We start from the raw sequence: 19495 nt of genomic DNA on the forward strand, positions 1-19495 counted from the left end.
GCAGGATCAGAGTGCCTTTATATATAGTCTGGCCATTGTTCATTTGTATACTTAGTCTCTCATTCAGACAGGTGGCTGTCTCTGAGCAGCTGAGCTACAGCGAGCAAGGTGGTTCCCAGAATTTCTAGAGACCCACTTTCGGAAACAGATAATTCCTGCTACCTTGCCCAGGAGTGTCTAAAGACACACCTGCTTGTGTGAGCACATCACTCTTAGCTCAGTGCCCTGAGGTGCTGAGGAAGAAAGAGAGAAGAGTGGTTTCAGTAGTGCCAGAGCCCAGTGAGGAGGGGAATGAAGCCGGGCTCATAACCCTCAGTCCCAGCGATTGGATAGAACTCTGTGGGTTACGACTAAATATTGTTGCCAGGGTTCCACCCAACCCCAACGATGCTAATTTATTAGAGAGGGGCTTGAATCATTAGTTTTTTCAAAAGTTCCCAGGTGACTATAACATGCAACCCAGCAACTGATCAAAATAAACAAACATTTAAGAGAAGAATCACATATTTAACAGTAAAAATGAAATCAGGGCATGTAGCCATGACCACTGTCTCCAGAAGCCTCTAATTTTTCAGTCTTATAATGTTAGGCTTTAGGAATATAAAATGAAGAGTTAAATTAGAGTAATTGTTTAGACTGTTGCAAATAGGCAATAGTCATAGAGTATGAACTTACCTACAGGAAATGAAAATGCTGCAGGATCTAAACTGTGGGCTTAAGGAACGACTGAGTACGCTTGACTGCTGTAAAAATGAGCAAAGCCACCTGTTCCGAGCATTTTCATTTTTAAAGAATATTTCAATTTATTTATTTATTTGGCTGCATCAGGTCTTGGTTGTGGCATGGGAACTCTTAGTTGCAGCATGTAGGATCTAGGTCCCTGACCAGGGATCAAACCTGAGCCCCCTGCATTGGGAGCATGGAGTCTTAGTCACTGTCCCACCAGAGAAGTCCCATCATTTTCATTTTTAACCACTAAAAAATTGTTAAATGCCCTCTTCAAAATGCCATTTTATCATAACATATTATTTCTCACAGATCATGTGTAGTGAGTGCATGTGTGTATGGATGGGTGTGTGTCTATGTGTGTATTTTCAGTCTATCTGAGCTTGTACATTTCTCAAATACTCTAAACAAAATTTTAAAAAAATTGAAGTTTGGGCATATAAACTCTAAAACCTCAGAAGAATCACCCACATACTCCACACACCTCCATATCCAATTTTTATTTCTAACCATTTCTACATTTTCAAATCTGAACTTGATACAACAACGCCCCCTGATGGAAATGCATAGAAAAGAATCCACTTTTGATTTAACTTGGGAATTTCATTACTGCAAGAGTGATCAAGAGCACGGCGTGCATGTTCTCTGTCTCCATCTTTGTCTCTTCCAGCACAGGTTTTTTTTTTTTTTTTCCCCACACACAAAATCACATACAAAAGTTCAATGAACAAAACAACAAGAATGGAGCTGTGCCGGAGGCTCTTTCCCATTCTGTTTGCCAACCCCACACTCCCCCCAAGATGTCTAAAATAGAACTTATTGTTACTAAACATGAGAAATATACTCCCAAAATTAAAATTAGAATTACATATATTTTTTTGATCCTCATGTATACACTTTTCATACACCTTTTTGACAATAACTATAGCATAAACACCATACACATTACATCTTATTACAACTATTTAGGCCCTATATTTAAATTAGATATAGTCAAACTTAGAGATTCTCCAATGTTAAAAAACAAATAAAATGTACTATTCTCATTAAAAAAAATTTTCATATATTTTTCCTAAGCTTCCTTATCTTAATGAATAGCATCTCCTTTTTCATTCACTCAGCCAAAAACCCTCATGAGTATTCACAACACACGTGAACAGATTAAAGACCAAGTCAAGAATCCAGACTAGATTTATTAATTCAGTAATTCCAAAATCATTGTGTCATGAGACATACTCCCACTCCTTCCCAGTACTTTTTTTTTTTTTTTTTCACCCGCGTTCCCCCTTCCCAGTACTTTTTAACAACTTGCAGAAAACTCCTTGGTTATATTTCATTCAGAGTGATTGTTCCATCTTAATTAGCAAATTAGTTCTTTGGCCGCACATGAAATTCAATCTTCAAAAATGCTTAGGCAAAGTCAACCAGCCAACGAGCCACCTCTCAATCATTTGTGGTAATGGAAAGTACGCCCCTTAGGTGGCTGACCCCAGACAGCAATTGAGTTGATGCCACACCTGTAAGCAACACATCATCTCTATCTTCTACCATCTGCCAGCTGAGGGGAAGTAGAGGTTGCCATTAATACTAGCAGGAATCATCCTTTGTCTTCCACTAAATGGAATGAGCCTGAATTGTATATTGCCATGTAATTTTAAAGGATTATAGTGTTCACTTGACTACAACCTATGAGCATCACAGGCAGCTCTGCAAATGACAGTGAGTTAAGTGTTTTCCATACATTATCTCCTCCTGTGGATTTATAAGCCAAAATAATATATCAAAATTCTTGCATCCATGTGAATTAGCATAGATCCTTGGACCTGAGATCTAAAAGAAATCTTTCTAGCAAGTATTTTTTTTTTTAACAAAAATAGAGCTTAATGCCCTATGTCATTAGGGCATTATGTCATTAGGGCTAGTACTAACTAGTACTAAGTTAGATCAGTAGTAGGTTTAAGTCTACTGATACCTATTGCATCAATGCTAATTTTGAAAACAAAATCAAGTCCAATTAAACTTTCATTCAACAGAAAAGTTACTTGAATCTCTTCTGGTACTTAAGTTACATTTTGATTAATAGATTCTGGGGCCATTTGCTATCATTTCGGGTCACCTACAGCTTTGATTTGGGAGCAGGAGTCCTAAGAACTTGGACACACTCGTTCACCAGCCTGGTGGCCTCCAGAGCAGTGCCCCAGTGCATGGCGATGCCCCCACTGCCATGGCCATAGTTATGGACCACAGGTAGCCTCCTGCTGCCCTGGGCTAATAGCTCTTTCTCCAGCCGTACGCCTGGCCTAGAGGGCCTCAAACCCACTTTCTCTCTTAGGTCATAGGCTCCACGGAGAGAGGGCTCGAGGGCACAGCATCGGGAAAGAATCTCTTTGCTAATTTCTGCATCTGGGGACAAATTCCAGTCTCCTTTTTGCCTAGTGCCACCCAGGGTTACATTGGATACACCGGGGTAAATATATGTCAGCCCACTGCTATCTCGGATAAAGTGCTTCACCCAGGGAGCCTGCACTTTGAGTACTTGGCCCCTCACTGGGAAAATCTCTGAGTCTCCTGCAAGCTGCCTGCTTCCAAGGCCTGAACAGTTGACCACGATGTCGAAGGACGGGTGAAGTTCCCACAGGTCTTCTATTTGTCGGGTGAGTATCAGGCCCCCGCTTCCTTTTACCCTAAGGAGAACAAGAGACCATGAGGCGAGCCTTACCAGCGTCCTGCTCAACAGAACTTCAGCAGAAGTGACAGACAGGAATTCAGAAACAAAATGGAGATGACCGTCCAATGAGCAAATACTTCCAGCGCTTCCAGGGCCCGAGCAGGTCAAATTCTATCTGAGTGCCTCACATCCTTGCAAACCAGAGATTCCTAAAGTTGAACCTAAATAAAAACCTATTTCAGAAACTCAAAGCAAACTAGATGCTTCATCCTTTTTATGTTTAATGGAATTTCTATATCATTCTCATGCTCATGTGCACTCACTCATGTTCTACTCTGAGACCGCATGGCCTGTAGCCCGCCAGGCTCCTCTGTCCAAGGAGTTTTCCAGGCAGGAATACAGAAGTGGGTTGCCGTTTCCTACTCTAGGGGATCTTCCTGACCCAGGGATCCACCTCGTGTTTCTTGCATTTGCAGGCAGGTTCTTACCACTCCACCATCTGGGAAGCCCAATATTATTCTAGATGCTAAATAAATATCAGGTTAACCTGATGTACTTTTTTTAAAAACCCAAGCACTTTTGGTTTATGGCACTTATTTAGCTCTTAGATTTACTGCCTCCAACATTTTTGTCTCATATTGTTAACTCTTGCATGCTCCTTTGTGATAACCTCATCTCCCTAAGATGGTTAGGCTCATGTACACTGTCCCCCACTTACATCTCCCACAGGGGTGCCAGCATGAGAGGAACATGAGATATTTGCAGCTGTGGTTGGTAATGATTTTTCAGACCAAGTCGTCAATAATGAAAAGAAATAGTTTATCTAGATTCCATGATCTTTTTTAATAGTAGTAAAATACACGTAACACAAAATTCACCATTTTGACCATTTTGAAGTGTACAATTCAATGGTGTTAAGTTTAATACATTCACATTGTTGTGCAACCACCACTATCATCCAACTTCAGAAACTTTTTCATCTTGCAAAACTGAAACTATGTACCTATGAAACAATAACAATCTTATTCATAAGTCACTTGTAGAATATAGAAGATGTAATATGAGAGGAAGACTGTCAGCAGCTCTGTACAACAGATGCAGGCTGAATGCCTGTGTGCAAGGTACTGCTTAGAGGCAAAGTGCCCTTCCTCAAGATTGATGAAGGAGCTGGGGGACAGAAGTGTAAGTGCTTGGCAGAATGAAATTCCACATGAGAGGTGATGTAGAATCAGACCAGGGGATTAAAGTCCCAGTTGCCTCACATTAGCTTAGCTTTGAGGTCTTGGCCAACTCATCTCACTTCTCTGACCCTCCGTTTCTTTATCTGTGTTACGGGCGTGACACCTCCCTTGCCTGCTTCAGAGATGGTTGTGAAGTTCAGATGAAATAATGGGCATGACATTATATAATAATGGGCTTTCCCTGGTGGCTTAGCTGGTAAAGAATCAGCTTTGCCCGCTGATGCAGGGAACACAAGAGACTCGGGTTTGACCCCTGGGTTGGGAAGACCCCCTGGAGAAGGAAATGGCAATTGGCTCCGGTATCCTTGCCGAGAGAATCCCATGGACAGAAGAGCCAGGTGGGCTACAATGCATGGGGTCACAGAGTCAGACACGACTGAGCAACTGAGCACACACATGCTTCACAAGATATAAACACGACAAATTCTAGGAGACCCACACCAATAAACTAAAATTGCTCAAGAGGAAGACAATGTCTTACGCTTCTCACTACACCTATGACCCAGCTCAGCACCCAATACCTAGTGAACTTGACACGAATGTTGGGTGATACTGAAGACAGTATGAAATCCTGGTTTGGGTATGTGACGATTAATTCTATGGTTTGGCTTGCCTGCACCATGGAGGTACCCAGATAGTTAGCCAAACATTCTTTTGGGTGTTTCTATGACTATATTTTAGATACAATTAACATTTACATTGGTAGGCCGAGTAGAGTAGATTGCCCTCCTTCACGTGGGTTTCAACCAACCGGTGGAAGGCTTGAACAGAACAAAAAGGCTGACCTTCCTTCTGCTGGACTGCATTCAGGCTGGAATGTCAGCTTTTTCCTGTCTTCAGACTCAGGTTGAAACATAGGCTTTTCCTGGGTCCAGTGTTTGCCAGCCTTCAGACTGGAACCATATGGCATTGGCTCTCCTGGGTCTCCAGCTTGCCAACTCACCCTGTAAGATCTTAGGACTTGTTAGCCTCCATAACTGTGTGAACCAATTCCTTATGATAAATTTCTTTATATATATATATATAATCTATTGATTCTGGTTCTTTGAAGAATCCTAACAGATTGAGAATGGTACCACATTGGCATCCTCGCTTCAAGCCTGAAGCAGGATATTTTATTAACAGCAATCAGAAAATTAACTATTTTCAGTTCATTTGTATGAAGACGAGGAGAAAAAAACTAATGGAAAATCTTAGTTGGCAAATAATGCTATGCATGTAGATTCAGAGGGAAAAACCACTCTTTATTCTTAGAGATGCAATGTAGCTGTTAATATATTTATAACATATATAATATACATTATATATATAATATACATTATACATTATATATATGATATGATATATAATATATATATTCTGGTGCCAAGAATATAAATATTTTATAATGTATTTAATATATTATATTTAATATATTTAAAATATCACAGAATTTTTTAAATGCATTTTAGGTTTAAAAAGCAATTAAATATATAGCATATAACTCTCTCCTCCATATATAGTCTAATTTTAACCTGAAAGTTTTAACCTCATCCAATGACCATCCCTACTGCTCACTCATTCTGTTGCAATGCATATTCTAATAAAATAAACTGCAATAAGTGGGAAATAAATTCTATCTCCTACTTCTCAGAAGACCAATCTTTGCCTTGTGCATGCCACAAACTTGTCTGTTTTAATTGACCTAAGCCCTGTTCAGGCACAGAGCAGCTTCTGGTCCCTTTGGGGAGGAGATGAGGCTTCTGTGGGCAGAGTGGTCTGGAGGGGAACATCCCTGCACCCTTAGTCAGTCCAGCAGGGGGGGTTTTCCTCCTGCAGCTGTCTTAGGGCAGTGACTGGAGGCCCAGTGGAAGCCCCCAAGGCCATTGCAGCACACCTCTTCCCTATTAACCTTGTTGCCATCATCAGAAGAAATAAACACCATCATTTCCCACTTTCCTGGCCGGTGCCCTCCCACCTCATCTTTGCATAACCAGGGAGAAAGCCTGGGGGGGGGGCGGTGAAACGTGCTCACATTAGACCTGTATCTGAGGCCAATTTTTGCCCATGGTTTGTCTGGTTAGGGGCCAGCAGCCAATGCTGGGAGAAGCAGGAATTCTCTAGGACCCTGGAAAAGGAAGCCTGTGTGCTAGCGGGCACAGGGTATGTTGGATGTGGAGAAGCTGGTGTCCAGTGTGCACAGGAAGGGACCTTTGCAAGTTGGACATTTGTAAGGCAGAGACGACCTGTCTCCTGCCTGACGCACAATCCACGTTTCTGTCCATCTGCCGAGGGAGTGGTGTGGGCTCTGCTGTCAGTCAGGCCAGGCAGGAGAGCAGAAGCTGTAGGAGACGCAGGACTGGAAAGTAAGAGAGAAGATGCCATAGAGAGAGAAGGAAGAAGCTCAGTGTAGTTAATGCTGTGCTCCGCACTGGGCCACGGAATTAAGACACGGCCCCCTGGAAAGAAGGCAATGCACCAGAATTACAGGGCCCCCAGCACTGAAGTGGGGCACCCACTTTCTGAATGCCGCCCAAGACAAGACCATCCTGCTCCAGCTGGGATGATTTATTTAGGTAGGATGCCTGGAGAAGAGACAGGTTCAGTTGACGTACTGCCTCTATGATTCATTTCCTGGAAGGGCAAGTACAAAGCAGCAGAATATGACTCCACTGGCCAACGATATAAAACATGATCTGCATGACTGATTAACCTTCAGGGGGTTTTGTTCGTTTGTTTGTTCTGGGTATTACCGGGTATACTTCTTTTGTTTTTGAGGAGACGATTTCTTCTGTTCTTTGAAAAACACTAAAGACCTATTTTGTGGTTAAGAACAATTTTTTCTTTCCTAGAAATTAATATTGTTTCAGAAGGCTAGAGCTTAGATTGAAGGCACCGTTGTGTGGCTTGCTGAGTGAAATGCCCATTTTTGAGTCAGAATGCTTTAGGCTGAACACTGGCATTGTGTGGCAGGGGTGTAGGAGGCGACAGAACAGACCCTGGTGTGAGGAACAAGCAGGGATTGTGTGGCTCCCCAGCTGGGTCATCCCCATGGTGGAGAGCGGGTGGCAGCCCCCAGAGCGAGCCCCAGGATCCCACGCCCTCACCACAACACGGCCCGGCCTCCCTCTTGGCCTGAGGTCCTTGATCTGACAGGCTTGCCTTGGGCTTAGAGGAGTCCCAGCCCTACAAAGTCTTCCTCAGGTATGAGCCGCCTCCTCCTCTACACCGGCCTTCCGGTCAGATGCCAGGGCCTGAGGGAAGGGGGGACAGCTAATCGTACAGAGAGGAGGCCCCTGCATGCCCCCTCACTGGGGTGGGGGGGTATGAGGAAACCTGAGGTATTACAGGCCTAAGGGGGTCAAAGTGTGGGGGGGTGGACGGCTAGGACAAGGGTCTCCTCGTGGTTTCCCTGCAGTTTGTACTGTCTGCCTGAGGCACTCATGTTCCCACCCACTGTCATGGTCGAGGTGCGTATCAAACACATAGACCTTAAAAGCCTCCCCTGGACTCTCTGGGGCAAGAGCAGCCCCTCGGGCCTCTTCTCCTTGACTCTGTCACCTAAAACCAGACAGGAAGCAGCGTGCTCCAAGGCACGAACCCCGGCTGGCTGGTCACCAGGCCTGAGGGTGTTGCAGTCAGGAGGTGGCTCCCTCTGGCACAAAGTACCACTTTTATTTTAAGTAAAGCAAAATGCTGACAGCAGGCTTCCAACTAAAGAGAGGGTATCAGGATTTTCCCCAAGCCTTCAGATTCCACACTTAGGCCTGAAATTAAGGCTATAATGGAAATAAGTTTTCTAGAAGGGGATACTTTAGAAGCAGGCAGAATAAACTGTTCAGGTAATATACGTTCTCATGTGCAACCAGTTGACGGTGGCCCAAAATAAATATGCATATATTGACAGTAAAGCTCTGTAACTTCTGGCTTGCCTAATAATTTCCCCTTAATTTTATTAAGATAAATAATACCTGAACTAGGTATCAATAGCATTGGCACTTCCAATGTTCTTTTTCTAGGCATTCTTATAAAGACAAAAGTGCAACACTATGCAACCTTGCCACTCAGAAAAGATGGTGATGCTCTGAAAACTGGAATGTTGGCTAATGGGTAACTCCATCACATGATGGCTCAAATCTTCATTTATCAGCTGATATACAGTGGTTTAAATTTCACATATAAACAGAGGTTTATGGGCCAGCAAACAATGCACAAAAGTGTAGGTTTTATGAAACTGGAACTTAAAAAAAAAAAAAAGAAAGTCCCATATAAATTGCTGAGAGGTAAAAGTGAGATGAGCACTTACAAAACTACAAAAATATATCATGATGTTCCCAACATGTGCCTAACAGACTTAGGTTCCTTCCTCTGTGCTCCCAATCCACCCTCATAAATTCGTATTTAACACTCATCATACATGTTACTGTAACTGTTAATTAACATGTATATCAATACACATACACACACATACACCATCACCCTCAGTAGAACTGACTAGCTTCTAGTACAGTGCTAGGTATATACAGAAGCTCAACAAAGAATTGTGGAACTAATTATTCCATTTAATTATCCTATATCAGGGACTAAGTCATTGTTGCCACTGCTTACCTCAAGTCACTTTTCCGACTTTTATATAACAATTTGCATTATTCCTATGCGTCTACCAAATATACAGTTTCAGGCACTAAAAGGGCCAAAGTTTCACAACCCTCAACATGCTTGCAATTTCCAGATGAAACAAGAGAGATTTATTAATGTGTCTTAAATAATGATACCCTTGATGTATTTCCTAACCAATTGGAACAGGAAGTCCTGAAAACCAAGCCAAAATACAAGTTCTTGGAATTTGGGCTGAACTTGGTAAGGAAGTAATTACTTAATTTAGATAAGCCCTCAGTTTTAAAGTCCTTGTTGATAACAAAATAAAATAATGGAGTTATTGTCTTTTTCATTAATGAGAAAAAAAATTCAAAAATAATGTATAATAAGCCTCAGAGTCTCTAAAGAACAAGAGTAAATCCTATCATTTTATAGCTGGAAGCATATTCTCCAAACATCTCATTTTATAGATAAGGAAACTAAGATTCTGTTCCAGTGAGGGGGTCTTAGTGGTGGGGGGAGAAGGACCAACCCCTGCGTCAGGGTGCCCAGGGAAGCAGAAAATGGACGTGTTACTAACTTGGGTGTGACTCACTCCTTGTGACACAGTGTCTCACAGACTGTTTACTAAGCCCTAGCCGTTAATGCACGACAAGGAACAGTGCACAGAAGCTCTGAGGGACAGCAGAGAATTTTCAGTCTCTGTGTTATGAGAAAGTATGAAGGTATTTGTGGGTAGGACAGTCAAAGGAAGCAGTAAAATGCACGTCGACCAACCTTTTCTGCAACCATGGGAGGTAGGCAGGGCCTTCACATTTGAGTGTTGTAAAAGCATGACCAAACACATGTTGGGGGAATTTCTTCAGCTCATCCTTGGTCATCTTTCGAAATCCTAGCACCACGTCAGCCCAGTATGGCACTTCTTCAGTAGGAATACTCCGAAATATCTGCCAACTCAAACACATTAAGTGGAAAAACTTCCTGAAGTTTTATGAGATTTCTAGTAAAATCCACGTGACATTCTCTAAAGCATTTTAAAAACACACTTCTTATGCCTGTACAGAGAAAAAAAAAATCTATTCTTCTGTTCACTTAGGTTCATATAATTCAGTAGCTAAATTTAAAATGTTCGGGGTAGGGGGAGGGCAGGCATTGGAATAAGACATTTAAAAAGCTGTGTGTCTTTTAAAGATTGAATTTAACTTTCTTTTTCTAAAAAGCTCTTGTCTTGCCCATATTTTCTTTCTTTCTTTATGATGATGCATCTGGGGGGAAAGATTTTTCTGTTTTGCATAATGCAAACATAAATGTAAACATAAACATAAACTGTAAACACATCATCATATAATCAAAAGTTTAAATGTTGGCCTCAATTTCAAACAAAATATATAAGTTAGAATAAGCAATGCGGGGGGAGTGCAGGAGACAGGGGTGAGAATTATGAGTGAAGTTGTAGATGATCACATTAAGTCCTTGATAAGAGAGGCCAGGATTTGTCAGGAGAAGCCCTGTATCCTTTTTTTTTTTTAATTGGAGGCTAATTACTTTATAATATTGTGGTGGTTTTTGCCATACATTGACATGAATCATCCACAGGTGTACATGTGTCCCCCCATCCCGAGCCCCCTCCCACCTCCCTCCCCATCCCATCCCTCTGGGTTGTCCCAGTGCATTGGCTTTGAACGCCCTATTTTGTGCATCGAACTTGGACTGGTCATCTATTTCACATATGGTAATATACATGCTTCAATGCTATTCTCTCAGATCATCCCACCGTCGCCCTCTCCCACAGAATCCAAAAGTCTGTTCTTTATATCTGTGTCTCTTTTGCTGTCTCATGGTAGGGTCATCCTTACCATCTTTCTAAATTCCATACATATGCGTTAATATACTGTATTGGTGATTTTCTTTCTGACTGTCTTCACTCTGTATAATAGACTCCAGTTTCATCCACCTCATTAGAACTGATTCAAATGCATTCTTTTTAATAGCTGAGTAATACTCCATTGTGTATATGTACCACAACTTTCTTATCTATTTGTCTGCCGATGGACATCTAGGTTGCTTCCATGTCCTAGCTATTGTAAACAGTGCTGCAATGAACATTGGGGTATACGTGTCTCTTTCAATTCTGGTTTTCTCTGTGTGAATGCTCAGCAGTGGGATTGCTGGGTCATACCCTGTATCTTTAAGTCATGGTTGGAGCTGATGAGGCTGGAATGATATCAGCTGTTAATAAGAAGCCTGTAATCATGCTACCAATAGCTGCTAGGCATATCTTTGGATTTATAAGTATTGGGCTTTTTACATCAATAGGAATAAACTTATAAAGCATGGCTACTCTAAAATAGCAAGGAAAATCATTTGAGTGTTGTACATGGTTACTAATGGTGTGGTCATTAAGGTACTGGAATTGATATCTCTAAGTGATTCATTCAACACAGGTCCTGTGGAAGATGTAAAGATTGTTTGCTGCAGGTCTAAATACCAGGCTTTCTTTCTGTCTTATTCTGCACACTCTCCTGGACTAGATCACCCACTTCCCTCTTTTCATCTACAGGCCAAACATGCAGAAGGCTACATCTCCACCTCTCTTCTCTCTCCTGAACTCTAAAACCAGATCCAGACCCATGTTGCCTACTTCCTGTCAGATAAGTCTATCTCTATGTCTCAGATATTTACCCCATGCTCACAGCAGGCACTGAGTAATATTTTCTGTTAAACCCTAAAGTATGTTAAGATCATTCTAAATTCTAAAATAATTTCAGATTTCCTCTCTTACCCAGACACCAGAATAACACCAGCATCTTCAGCTTCTGTAGAATTGACTATTGCAAACAGGTGATCAAAGGTCTCTTTGAACCACTGCTTCTGCTTCTGAATTGGTGTGTCTGTGATGGTGGAGAAAAGCAAAGCAGAACAAAAAGGGAAATTATGACAACGACTGTGCTTCAGAGAAGCTTCTTCCTACAAACTGGCAAAAACTAAAAAGGCAGAGAGAAACATTTAGACGAAGTACCACATCGTGGTGTACGATGACTGAAGTTTTGAATGTTGACATGCTCTATCAGAGTCAGTTCATATAATCACTAATCAACATAGGGGAAATCAACCAATGAGGGCAAAATCTAATACACAGGCCACCTGCAAAGGGGTTTTTGGCACTCAGTGTATTCCAGAGGCCCTAGAAATGTCCATAACCAACCTGAGCCAAGTTAGCTGATATGGCTGAGGCAAGCAGCTGGCTACACAGTTGAGATGATGAGAGAAATAACCCAGGGCCTCTTTCCTAGAAGCTGAAAACACAGAAGGAAACAAGGGGAGATCTTTGGGGCCCAGGTCAACCAGGTTGAAGAACAGATGGCATATGAGTGGGAAACACAGGCTGCTCACCCTCCTGATACAAGGAAAGGAGGCCTGCATTGTGAAACTGAGCTCCCTACAGCCCCATCCAAGGCTGCCATTACCTCCATCCCCTCCATCCATGGAATCACAGACCAGCTTGGAGCAGCATTCCTGGGGTCAGCAGGGGTGTCCAGGGACCATGCCAGGAACCCCCTCTCTGTCAGAGCCCTGTGGACCAGTGTCCCCTACCCCACAGGCATCCTTGCCACTGCACAAGGGATTGGGCCTGGACACAGCTTCTGGAAGGATTCCAGGCCTGCCAGGGAGGAAATCAGGATCAGGGTTCAAGCCCCAAAATAGTGCCCAGTGTAGGCACAGAGAGCAAGCCTGACCCAGAAGCATAGACAAATCTATGGATGGAGTATTTGGCCATCTGACCCCTGAGAGAGGGTCATGAAAGAGAATCCAGGGTCAGGACAGGGACTGAGGAACAGTAATCCCGAGGGGCTGAAATGTGGGGGAGCCACAGAGCAGACAGGGGCAGCAGAGCAAAGAGGATCCTGGGCCAGCTTTGCTTGGAGAGAAGTCCCTAGAGCTCACTGGAAGTAGAGATGAAAAGCCCCTGGAGGCACCCTGCTTCCAAGTGAATGGGGGCATTTCCTTAGTAGGCTTTAAAGCAATTCACTTGTTCAGGAGCCAGGAAATGTTTCTTTACTAGTGGATCTCTGCTATTGTCTTTAAACAAGTGCCCATGTGAATGCATTTTCAAAACTGCACACTGGATCAACTGGTTCAGAAATAAGGAGGAAATAAAAAAAAATAAGCCACAAAGAACTGAATTAGACCTCATATGGATTACACCCCAACAATCTAAGCCAGTGCCTGAGGATATACAGAAATGTACCCTCCTTTCCCACTCCAAACTTGAAGACACAAAATAGTGACTGCTACTCACACACTGCAAAAGTCATCTCAAAAAACAGACAATCCCAGTTCAACGGTGAGTAAAGCAAATCTGGTGACCTAATTGATGTTCAAGTGCTGATAAAAGAAAACCATAGCCAGACTAGCAGTAGTAACAGTAGAAAATGTCGACATACAGAATTGCTGCCATCAAAAATCTACAGACAATAAATGCTGGAGAGGGCGTGGAGATAAGGGAACCCTCCTACACTGTTGGTGGGAATGCAAACTAGTACAGCCACTATGAAGAACAGCATGGAGATTCCTTAAAAAACTGGAAATAGAACTGCCATATGACCCAGGAATCCCACTTCTGGGCATACACACCGAGGAAACCAGATCTGAAAGAGACACGTGTACTCCAGTGTTCATTGCAGCACTGTTTACAATAGCTAGGACATGGAAGCAGCCTAGATGTCCATCAGCAGACAAATGGATAAGAAAGTTGTGGTACATATACACAATTACTCAGCTATTAAAAAGAACAGATCTGAGTCAGTTCTAATGAGGTGAATGAAATTGGAGCCTATTATACAGAGTGAAGTAAGTCAGAAAGAACATCACTGATACAGTGTATTAATGTATATGTATGGAATTTAGAAAGATGGTAATGATGACCCTATATGCAAGACAGCAAAAGAGACACAGATGTAAAGAACAGAATTTTGGACTCTGTGGGAGAAGGCAAGGGTGGGATGATTTGAGAGAACAGCATTGAGACATGTATCACCATATGTAAAATAGATGACCAGTGCAAGCTTGGATGCCTGAAGCAGGGCACTCTAAGCCAGTGCTCTGGGACAACCCAGAGGGATGGGGTGGGGAGGGGGAGGGAAGTGGGGGGAGGGAAGAGGGAGGTGGGTTGTGGATGAGGGGGACACATGTGCCCCCATGACTGATTTATGTCAATGTATGGCAAAAACCACCACAATATTATAAAGTAACTAGCCTCCAATTAAAATAAATAAATTAATTTTAAAAAAGAAAATGTCAACATAGCACTTACTGTGTCCCAGCACTGTTCTAAATGCTTTACAAGTATTAACTCATTTAATCTTTATAAAAAACCCTATGGAACAGGATGGGCCCCATATGGTATTGACATCACTGGGGCTGGTCCAAAAGAAGCTCAGGGAGAAAACCAAAGTCTATTGGCAGCACTAGAGAGAAAGACCCTGATCCAGGGGCCCTGACCACCCAGTCAAAGGGCAAGCTGGGCCTCCAGGACTGAATGAACTCCCAGGTGAGTCTCCTTCTTTGAAGATGATTCCATGATTATTGGGCAGCCTTCTCACCACTCACCTGGGCCTGACGCAGCAAGGAAATGCCTGGAAAATGGACACTAGGACTCTGGTCACAAGAAAGGCATCCAAGTGAACTAGCATTCTGTACACACACCAGGCTCCTGTGCTCATTTCCTGCAAGGCAGCTCCTGGGAGGTGTACCAGCATCTGCTGCTGACAAAGCCAAATTCCTGGACGGCAGTGCTGAGGCCGTAGCCCTTCCCACCCTGGCAGAAGATGGGTTTATTCTCTGTTAGGTGAAACAGGGGGATTTTGGGGGTAGGAAACCCCAAGCACAGTCAAGGGTCGGGATACCATAGTAAAACCAAGCGTGTTAAGGGAACACATGCAAACTGAATGCTAAGACCCCAGACCGCTTCTCCTCCTCCTTCTAGAATGATGCCAGCCAGGCCTTCACCCACCCCAGCCAGGGGACAGAAAGCCTGTTCTCTGGGGAACATGACCTACCCAAGAATAAAGACTAAATACAATGACATCACAGGTTCCCCAACCAAACAGCTCCCCCAACTCAATGCAATGAGTCTCAAGATAACAAGCGGTACACAAGGCTCAGAAACTCCTGTCAGGACCCTGCTCCTAAATGTCAACAGACAGGTAAAGATGACCACAAAGCCAAGGAAAACCTGTAACATGAAAAATGAGTTCATCAAATAAAAAACACAACTTGGAGACAACAGAAACTGTGCAGGGAGAAGAAACTTTTGAAACCGTTACTAGTGTCTTCAGAAAGAAAAGACAGCAACCATACAACATAAACAGTATGTTAGAACACAGGGAAATTTAGAGACTAAAAAAGAGCTTTGGAATATTAAAAGGCAATAGGAGAAATAATAAATCCAACAGCAAGGGAAAAGAAAAAATTGAGAAAAATCTCCCAGAAAGTAAATAAAAAGAGAAAGAGAAGTAGGAAAAGAAAAAAGCTAAGAGTATGGGAGGATCCAACCAGGAGGCCCAGCATAACAGCAATTCCAGAGAGAGGCAGAGACAGCAGGAGGGAGGTAACTCAGAGATTGTACCTTGAACTGGAGACACGAGTCTCTGGATTAAATGGACATGGCAATTCATAGTCCAGATTGCTGGGGCAGTTGGGGGGACAGTGGTGGTAATAATTTATAACCATTTGACTACTTAGAATATGTTCTTGTATAACTTTGATGCAAAAACAAAAACTAAAATTAAAGGGGAGAAGAGAGAATGGAAATGAGGAAATGGAGACAGTGGGTATAAACTTCATTAGTTGCAAAGTGATTTTGTTTCCTATTAAATTCTGTTTCCTCCTCCTCCCATTTCTTATGAAGAATATAAAATGGAAAAGATGCATGGACATGTTTTTAAAAATTAATGCATTTTTAGTCCTGAATACACCAATTTTTTTTATACTGGCTTAGAAGTGAGGATAATGATAGTCCCATTACAAGTATTTTCTGACTTGATGGTCATTACTGTGGAAAGATTAAGAGTTACCAACTGTGGTAGCCATTAATGCTGTTCACCAAATACTTCTGTCTGTCTGCCTTCTAGGAGCCTTATAGAATTGTACTTCCTAGCTTCTTTCTGAAGAGTGGAAGCATGTGACTGGCACTGGCCAATGAGCTGTCATCATAAGTGATGAATGTTGCTTCCTGATCAGAGCCTTTAATTGCTAAAGCAGGTGCCCCAGAGCTCTCATCCACCCAGCTACAGGCATTAACCACATTTAAGACTGTGGCTGCTTCATCAACTTAGGCCCCTGGGTGCTGAACAAAACCCTTGCTGATATCTAATCCACATATAGTATGAGTGAAAAATAAACCTTTGCTTTTTAAGCTGCTGAGATTTGGAGGTTCTTTCTGTCCTGCAACATAACTGAATCTTTCCTAACAGATGAACCAACAAGATGTCAAAGGCACACATTACATTTACACGCACATCCAGCTGTCTTTGTCAACGGCAGTCCACCAACATCAACACCATTCTATCTCACATCTATCGTATCTGACAGAGGAGCAAAAATCCCTCTCTCACCTGGATAAGTAGGAGGAATAAGCATTCCGGCTGCCACATCACTCGTGGTCTCAGGAGTGAATTTGTCTGAAATGACTGTAATGGAGCATCCTGGGACCATTTTGGAAATGCACACAGCAGTAGAAAGCCCCATCACGCCAGCCCCCACAACTGCAATCCGTACTGTATCCATGGGCCTGTGAGGAGGCAAAGTATGAGCTGCAAAACCTTGTTTTAAGAATTAGTCCATCCTTGGGAATTCTCTGATTGTCCAGCGGTTAGGACTCCACATTTTCCCTGCTGAGGATGTGGGTTCAATTCCTGGTTATGGAGCTAAGATGCTGCAAGCCATGTAGCATGGCCAAAAAAAGGAGCCGATGGGGGAAGAATTATTCTATCCAGAATAAAGTTTGGCCCTGAGGGTTCTTTCCCTAGGTCCACAGCCTCTTCAAATCTGACCTTTCCTGCCAGCATTTCTCATGGGATAAAGAAAGCTCCTGTGAGCTCTCTTCCCATTAAAAGTGAGGGCAAGAAGGTCTCCATGGAGTTTAGACATTAGCCCCAAACCAGCCTGGAGTTGTCTTGAGAATACAGGACAGGCAAGTAGGTCTGCATTTGGGAGGAGATTTCTACTGATTCCTAAAGCCCCTTCCCTGTGGGCACAGCCAAGGGAAGGTGGGTGAAGTCAGCGAGGTGGACAAGAGCAGCAGGACTGCTGCGTCTGCTCCCAGAGACCTCCTGAGGAGCAGCCACTGAAAGGGCATGGCTCACAGGCAGTTTAGAACTCAGCTCTTACTGTTTACAAACTGCTTTTTTTCTTTTTTTTTAATACAAACTGCTTTTTAATTGTAACGATGTGACACAAGGTCTGAACCACTGAACCCAGCATCTCTTCTCCTGCTCTTCACTCCTCACTGGAAACCAACTCCCCTCACCCACACCCCAACCCTCTACTCTCCACAACATTCCAGTCCTCAGACCTCACCCTCTAAGAGCAGGCTTTCCAGATAAGGAGCCTGGATTCCTTCACAGATTTGAGTTCTGATTCTATAATCTGGGGCGCAACCATGAGCTCCTCACCTCAATTTACTCATCTCTAAGCCAGACCACGTGAATTCTTTATTAGCTCTTGCAGGTGGTAAATAAGGGAGGCACTGAGGTTGTCTCATAAAGGAGACTTCTTCTGAGAGTTTATATGGAAATGCAGGAGACAGACATCCAGGGCCTGAGCTGGGCATCCTGAAACTGTCTTTCCAGGGCAGAGACCAGAGGATTGACGAGGGCTCAAAGCCCTCCCATCCCTCACCTCAGCAGCAGGAGTCCACTGAGCCCTGTCCACTGTCAGCTCCCGAGTCCCCCATGCTTCCCTTCTTATCTTTCCACTTCTGGCTCCTGCTAACTTCCCCTAATAGGTCTCAGGTGGAACCTCCAGAGAGGAAAAAATGCAATTAGTCCAGTTGGTCGTCATCATCCCTATTAAACAAAGCTCTAGCCCCAGCCCAGCTTATCGGGCTGAGAGAGCCTCTAAATCTGTCCTTGGCAAGATTGCCCGTCCTTATCCAATCAGCAATAGCCAGGGCATCAGGTCACGTGGTACAAATCATGGCCACCTGCACATAAAATTCACCTTTTCTCAGGAGGGGGCGGGACGGCTCCTTCACTGTGAGCAGGGCAAAGGCAGTCAGGGCTCGCTCCTCTCTCTGAAGGTCTCCGGCACTGAGGTATTTCAGAGTCTTTCAATGTGGTTTAGTGCATGTTATTTCGGTTTCTTAGGCACTATGCGGTTTCCTCAGCCATATGTTTATCTGATTGCTCCCCAGTGGGCTGGCTAGCTGAGAAAGAACAGGATGGCCAGGGCAGAAGGAAGAGACGGGAAGGGTCCCGGGGAAGCGGCAGACCAAGGTGCGAGGGGCAAGCTTTTGGAGCGTGGCCCCGTGCATGTCCCCCAGAGGCAGAAGGCAGACACCTGTCCCCTTACCAGCTTTCTTATTTCACAATGGCCTCCCCTTCCCAGAAACTTTCTTAAAATAGCACAAATAAATTGAGAGGGAAAAGTAACCCGTGGCTGAGAATATCCAGCTACCAGGAAAGAAAAAATGACCCAGCCAGGTAGGTACTTTCTGGCCCAGTGACCTGTGAATCACTGTCACCTGACCCCACAGAGACATACCCGAAACTCATGGAGTAGGTCCAGAACCACCCCTGAGCCGAAAGCAGGGAGGATTCAAGTACCTGTCTCTGCAAAAGCAGCCTTGGAACCCACAGAAGACTCTGGCAGCAGCACTTGTTTTCCCAGCTAGTGGCTGGTCTAGCGCCCTGAGGGCCAGGAAAAGCAAAACTGCTTCCCATTGGGGAGCTTATTAAGGACATTCCCTCTTCGCTTAACCTCCATTGGCCCATTCGCCTGTGTCTCTGTCACTTATTCTCCAGAGAAATGAGCGATTGACCTCCTCTCGCCCGTGGAACTGCAGCTCTGCCGGTCCCCTGGAAGCTGGTCCACGCTTGGCAGCCCTTCTCTTTCTAGTTTACAAACCCTCTGCCTTGCCACAAATCTGGTATTTCTCCCAGTTGATTTGTAAGCATGGTAAATAAGGGGTGAACCTGTCCAAATTCCAGCCAGCCCTGACCAGAAGCAGACACTGTTTTCCCCGTTTGCTGCCCAGTGTTGGCTGCCCTCTCCCGCTGGT

At 43.7% G+C, this 19495-nt stretch overlaps 1 protein-coding gene across 11 annotated transcripts; it reads right to left on the minus strand.

Annotated features, from left to right (window-relative positions):
* Positions 1-1899: 1899 nt before the first annotated feature.
* DDO (D-aspartate oxidase) lies at positions 1900-19153 on the minus strand. 11 transcript variants are annotated; one of them, XM_043439563.1, is made up of 7 exons: positions 19041-19153; positions 18436-18636; positions 16830-17005; positions 11996-12104; positions 9991-10167; positions 5421-5579; positions 1900-3410 (listed from the first exon to the last, which is right to left on the minus strand). In XM_043439563.1, exons 3-7 carry the CDS (start codon positions 16999-17001, stop codon positions 2843-2845), a joined length of 1185 nt encoding a protein of 394 aa, XP_043295498.1. In that variant the 5' UTR covers positions 17002-17005; positions 18436-18636; positions 19041-19153; the 3' UTR covers positions 1900-2842. The 11 variants fall into 11 exon arrangements, with proteins under 11 accessions (XP_043295498.1, XP_043295497.1, XP_043295499.1 ...); XM_043439562.1 differs by having other exon boundaries at positions 18436-18640; positions 19041-19142; XM_043439564.1 differs by having other exon boundaries at positions 18979-19078.
* Between the last annotated feature and the right edge of the window lie 342 nt (positions 19154-19495).

Source organism: Cervus canadensis, chromosome 20, assembly GCF_019320065.1.
Source record: "Cervus canadensis isolate Bull #8, Minnesota chromosome 20, ASM1932006v1, whole genome shotgun sequence".
Lineage (NCBI taxonomy): Eukaryota > Metazoa > Chordata > Mammalia > Artiodactyla > Cervidae > Cervus > Cervus canadensis.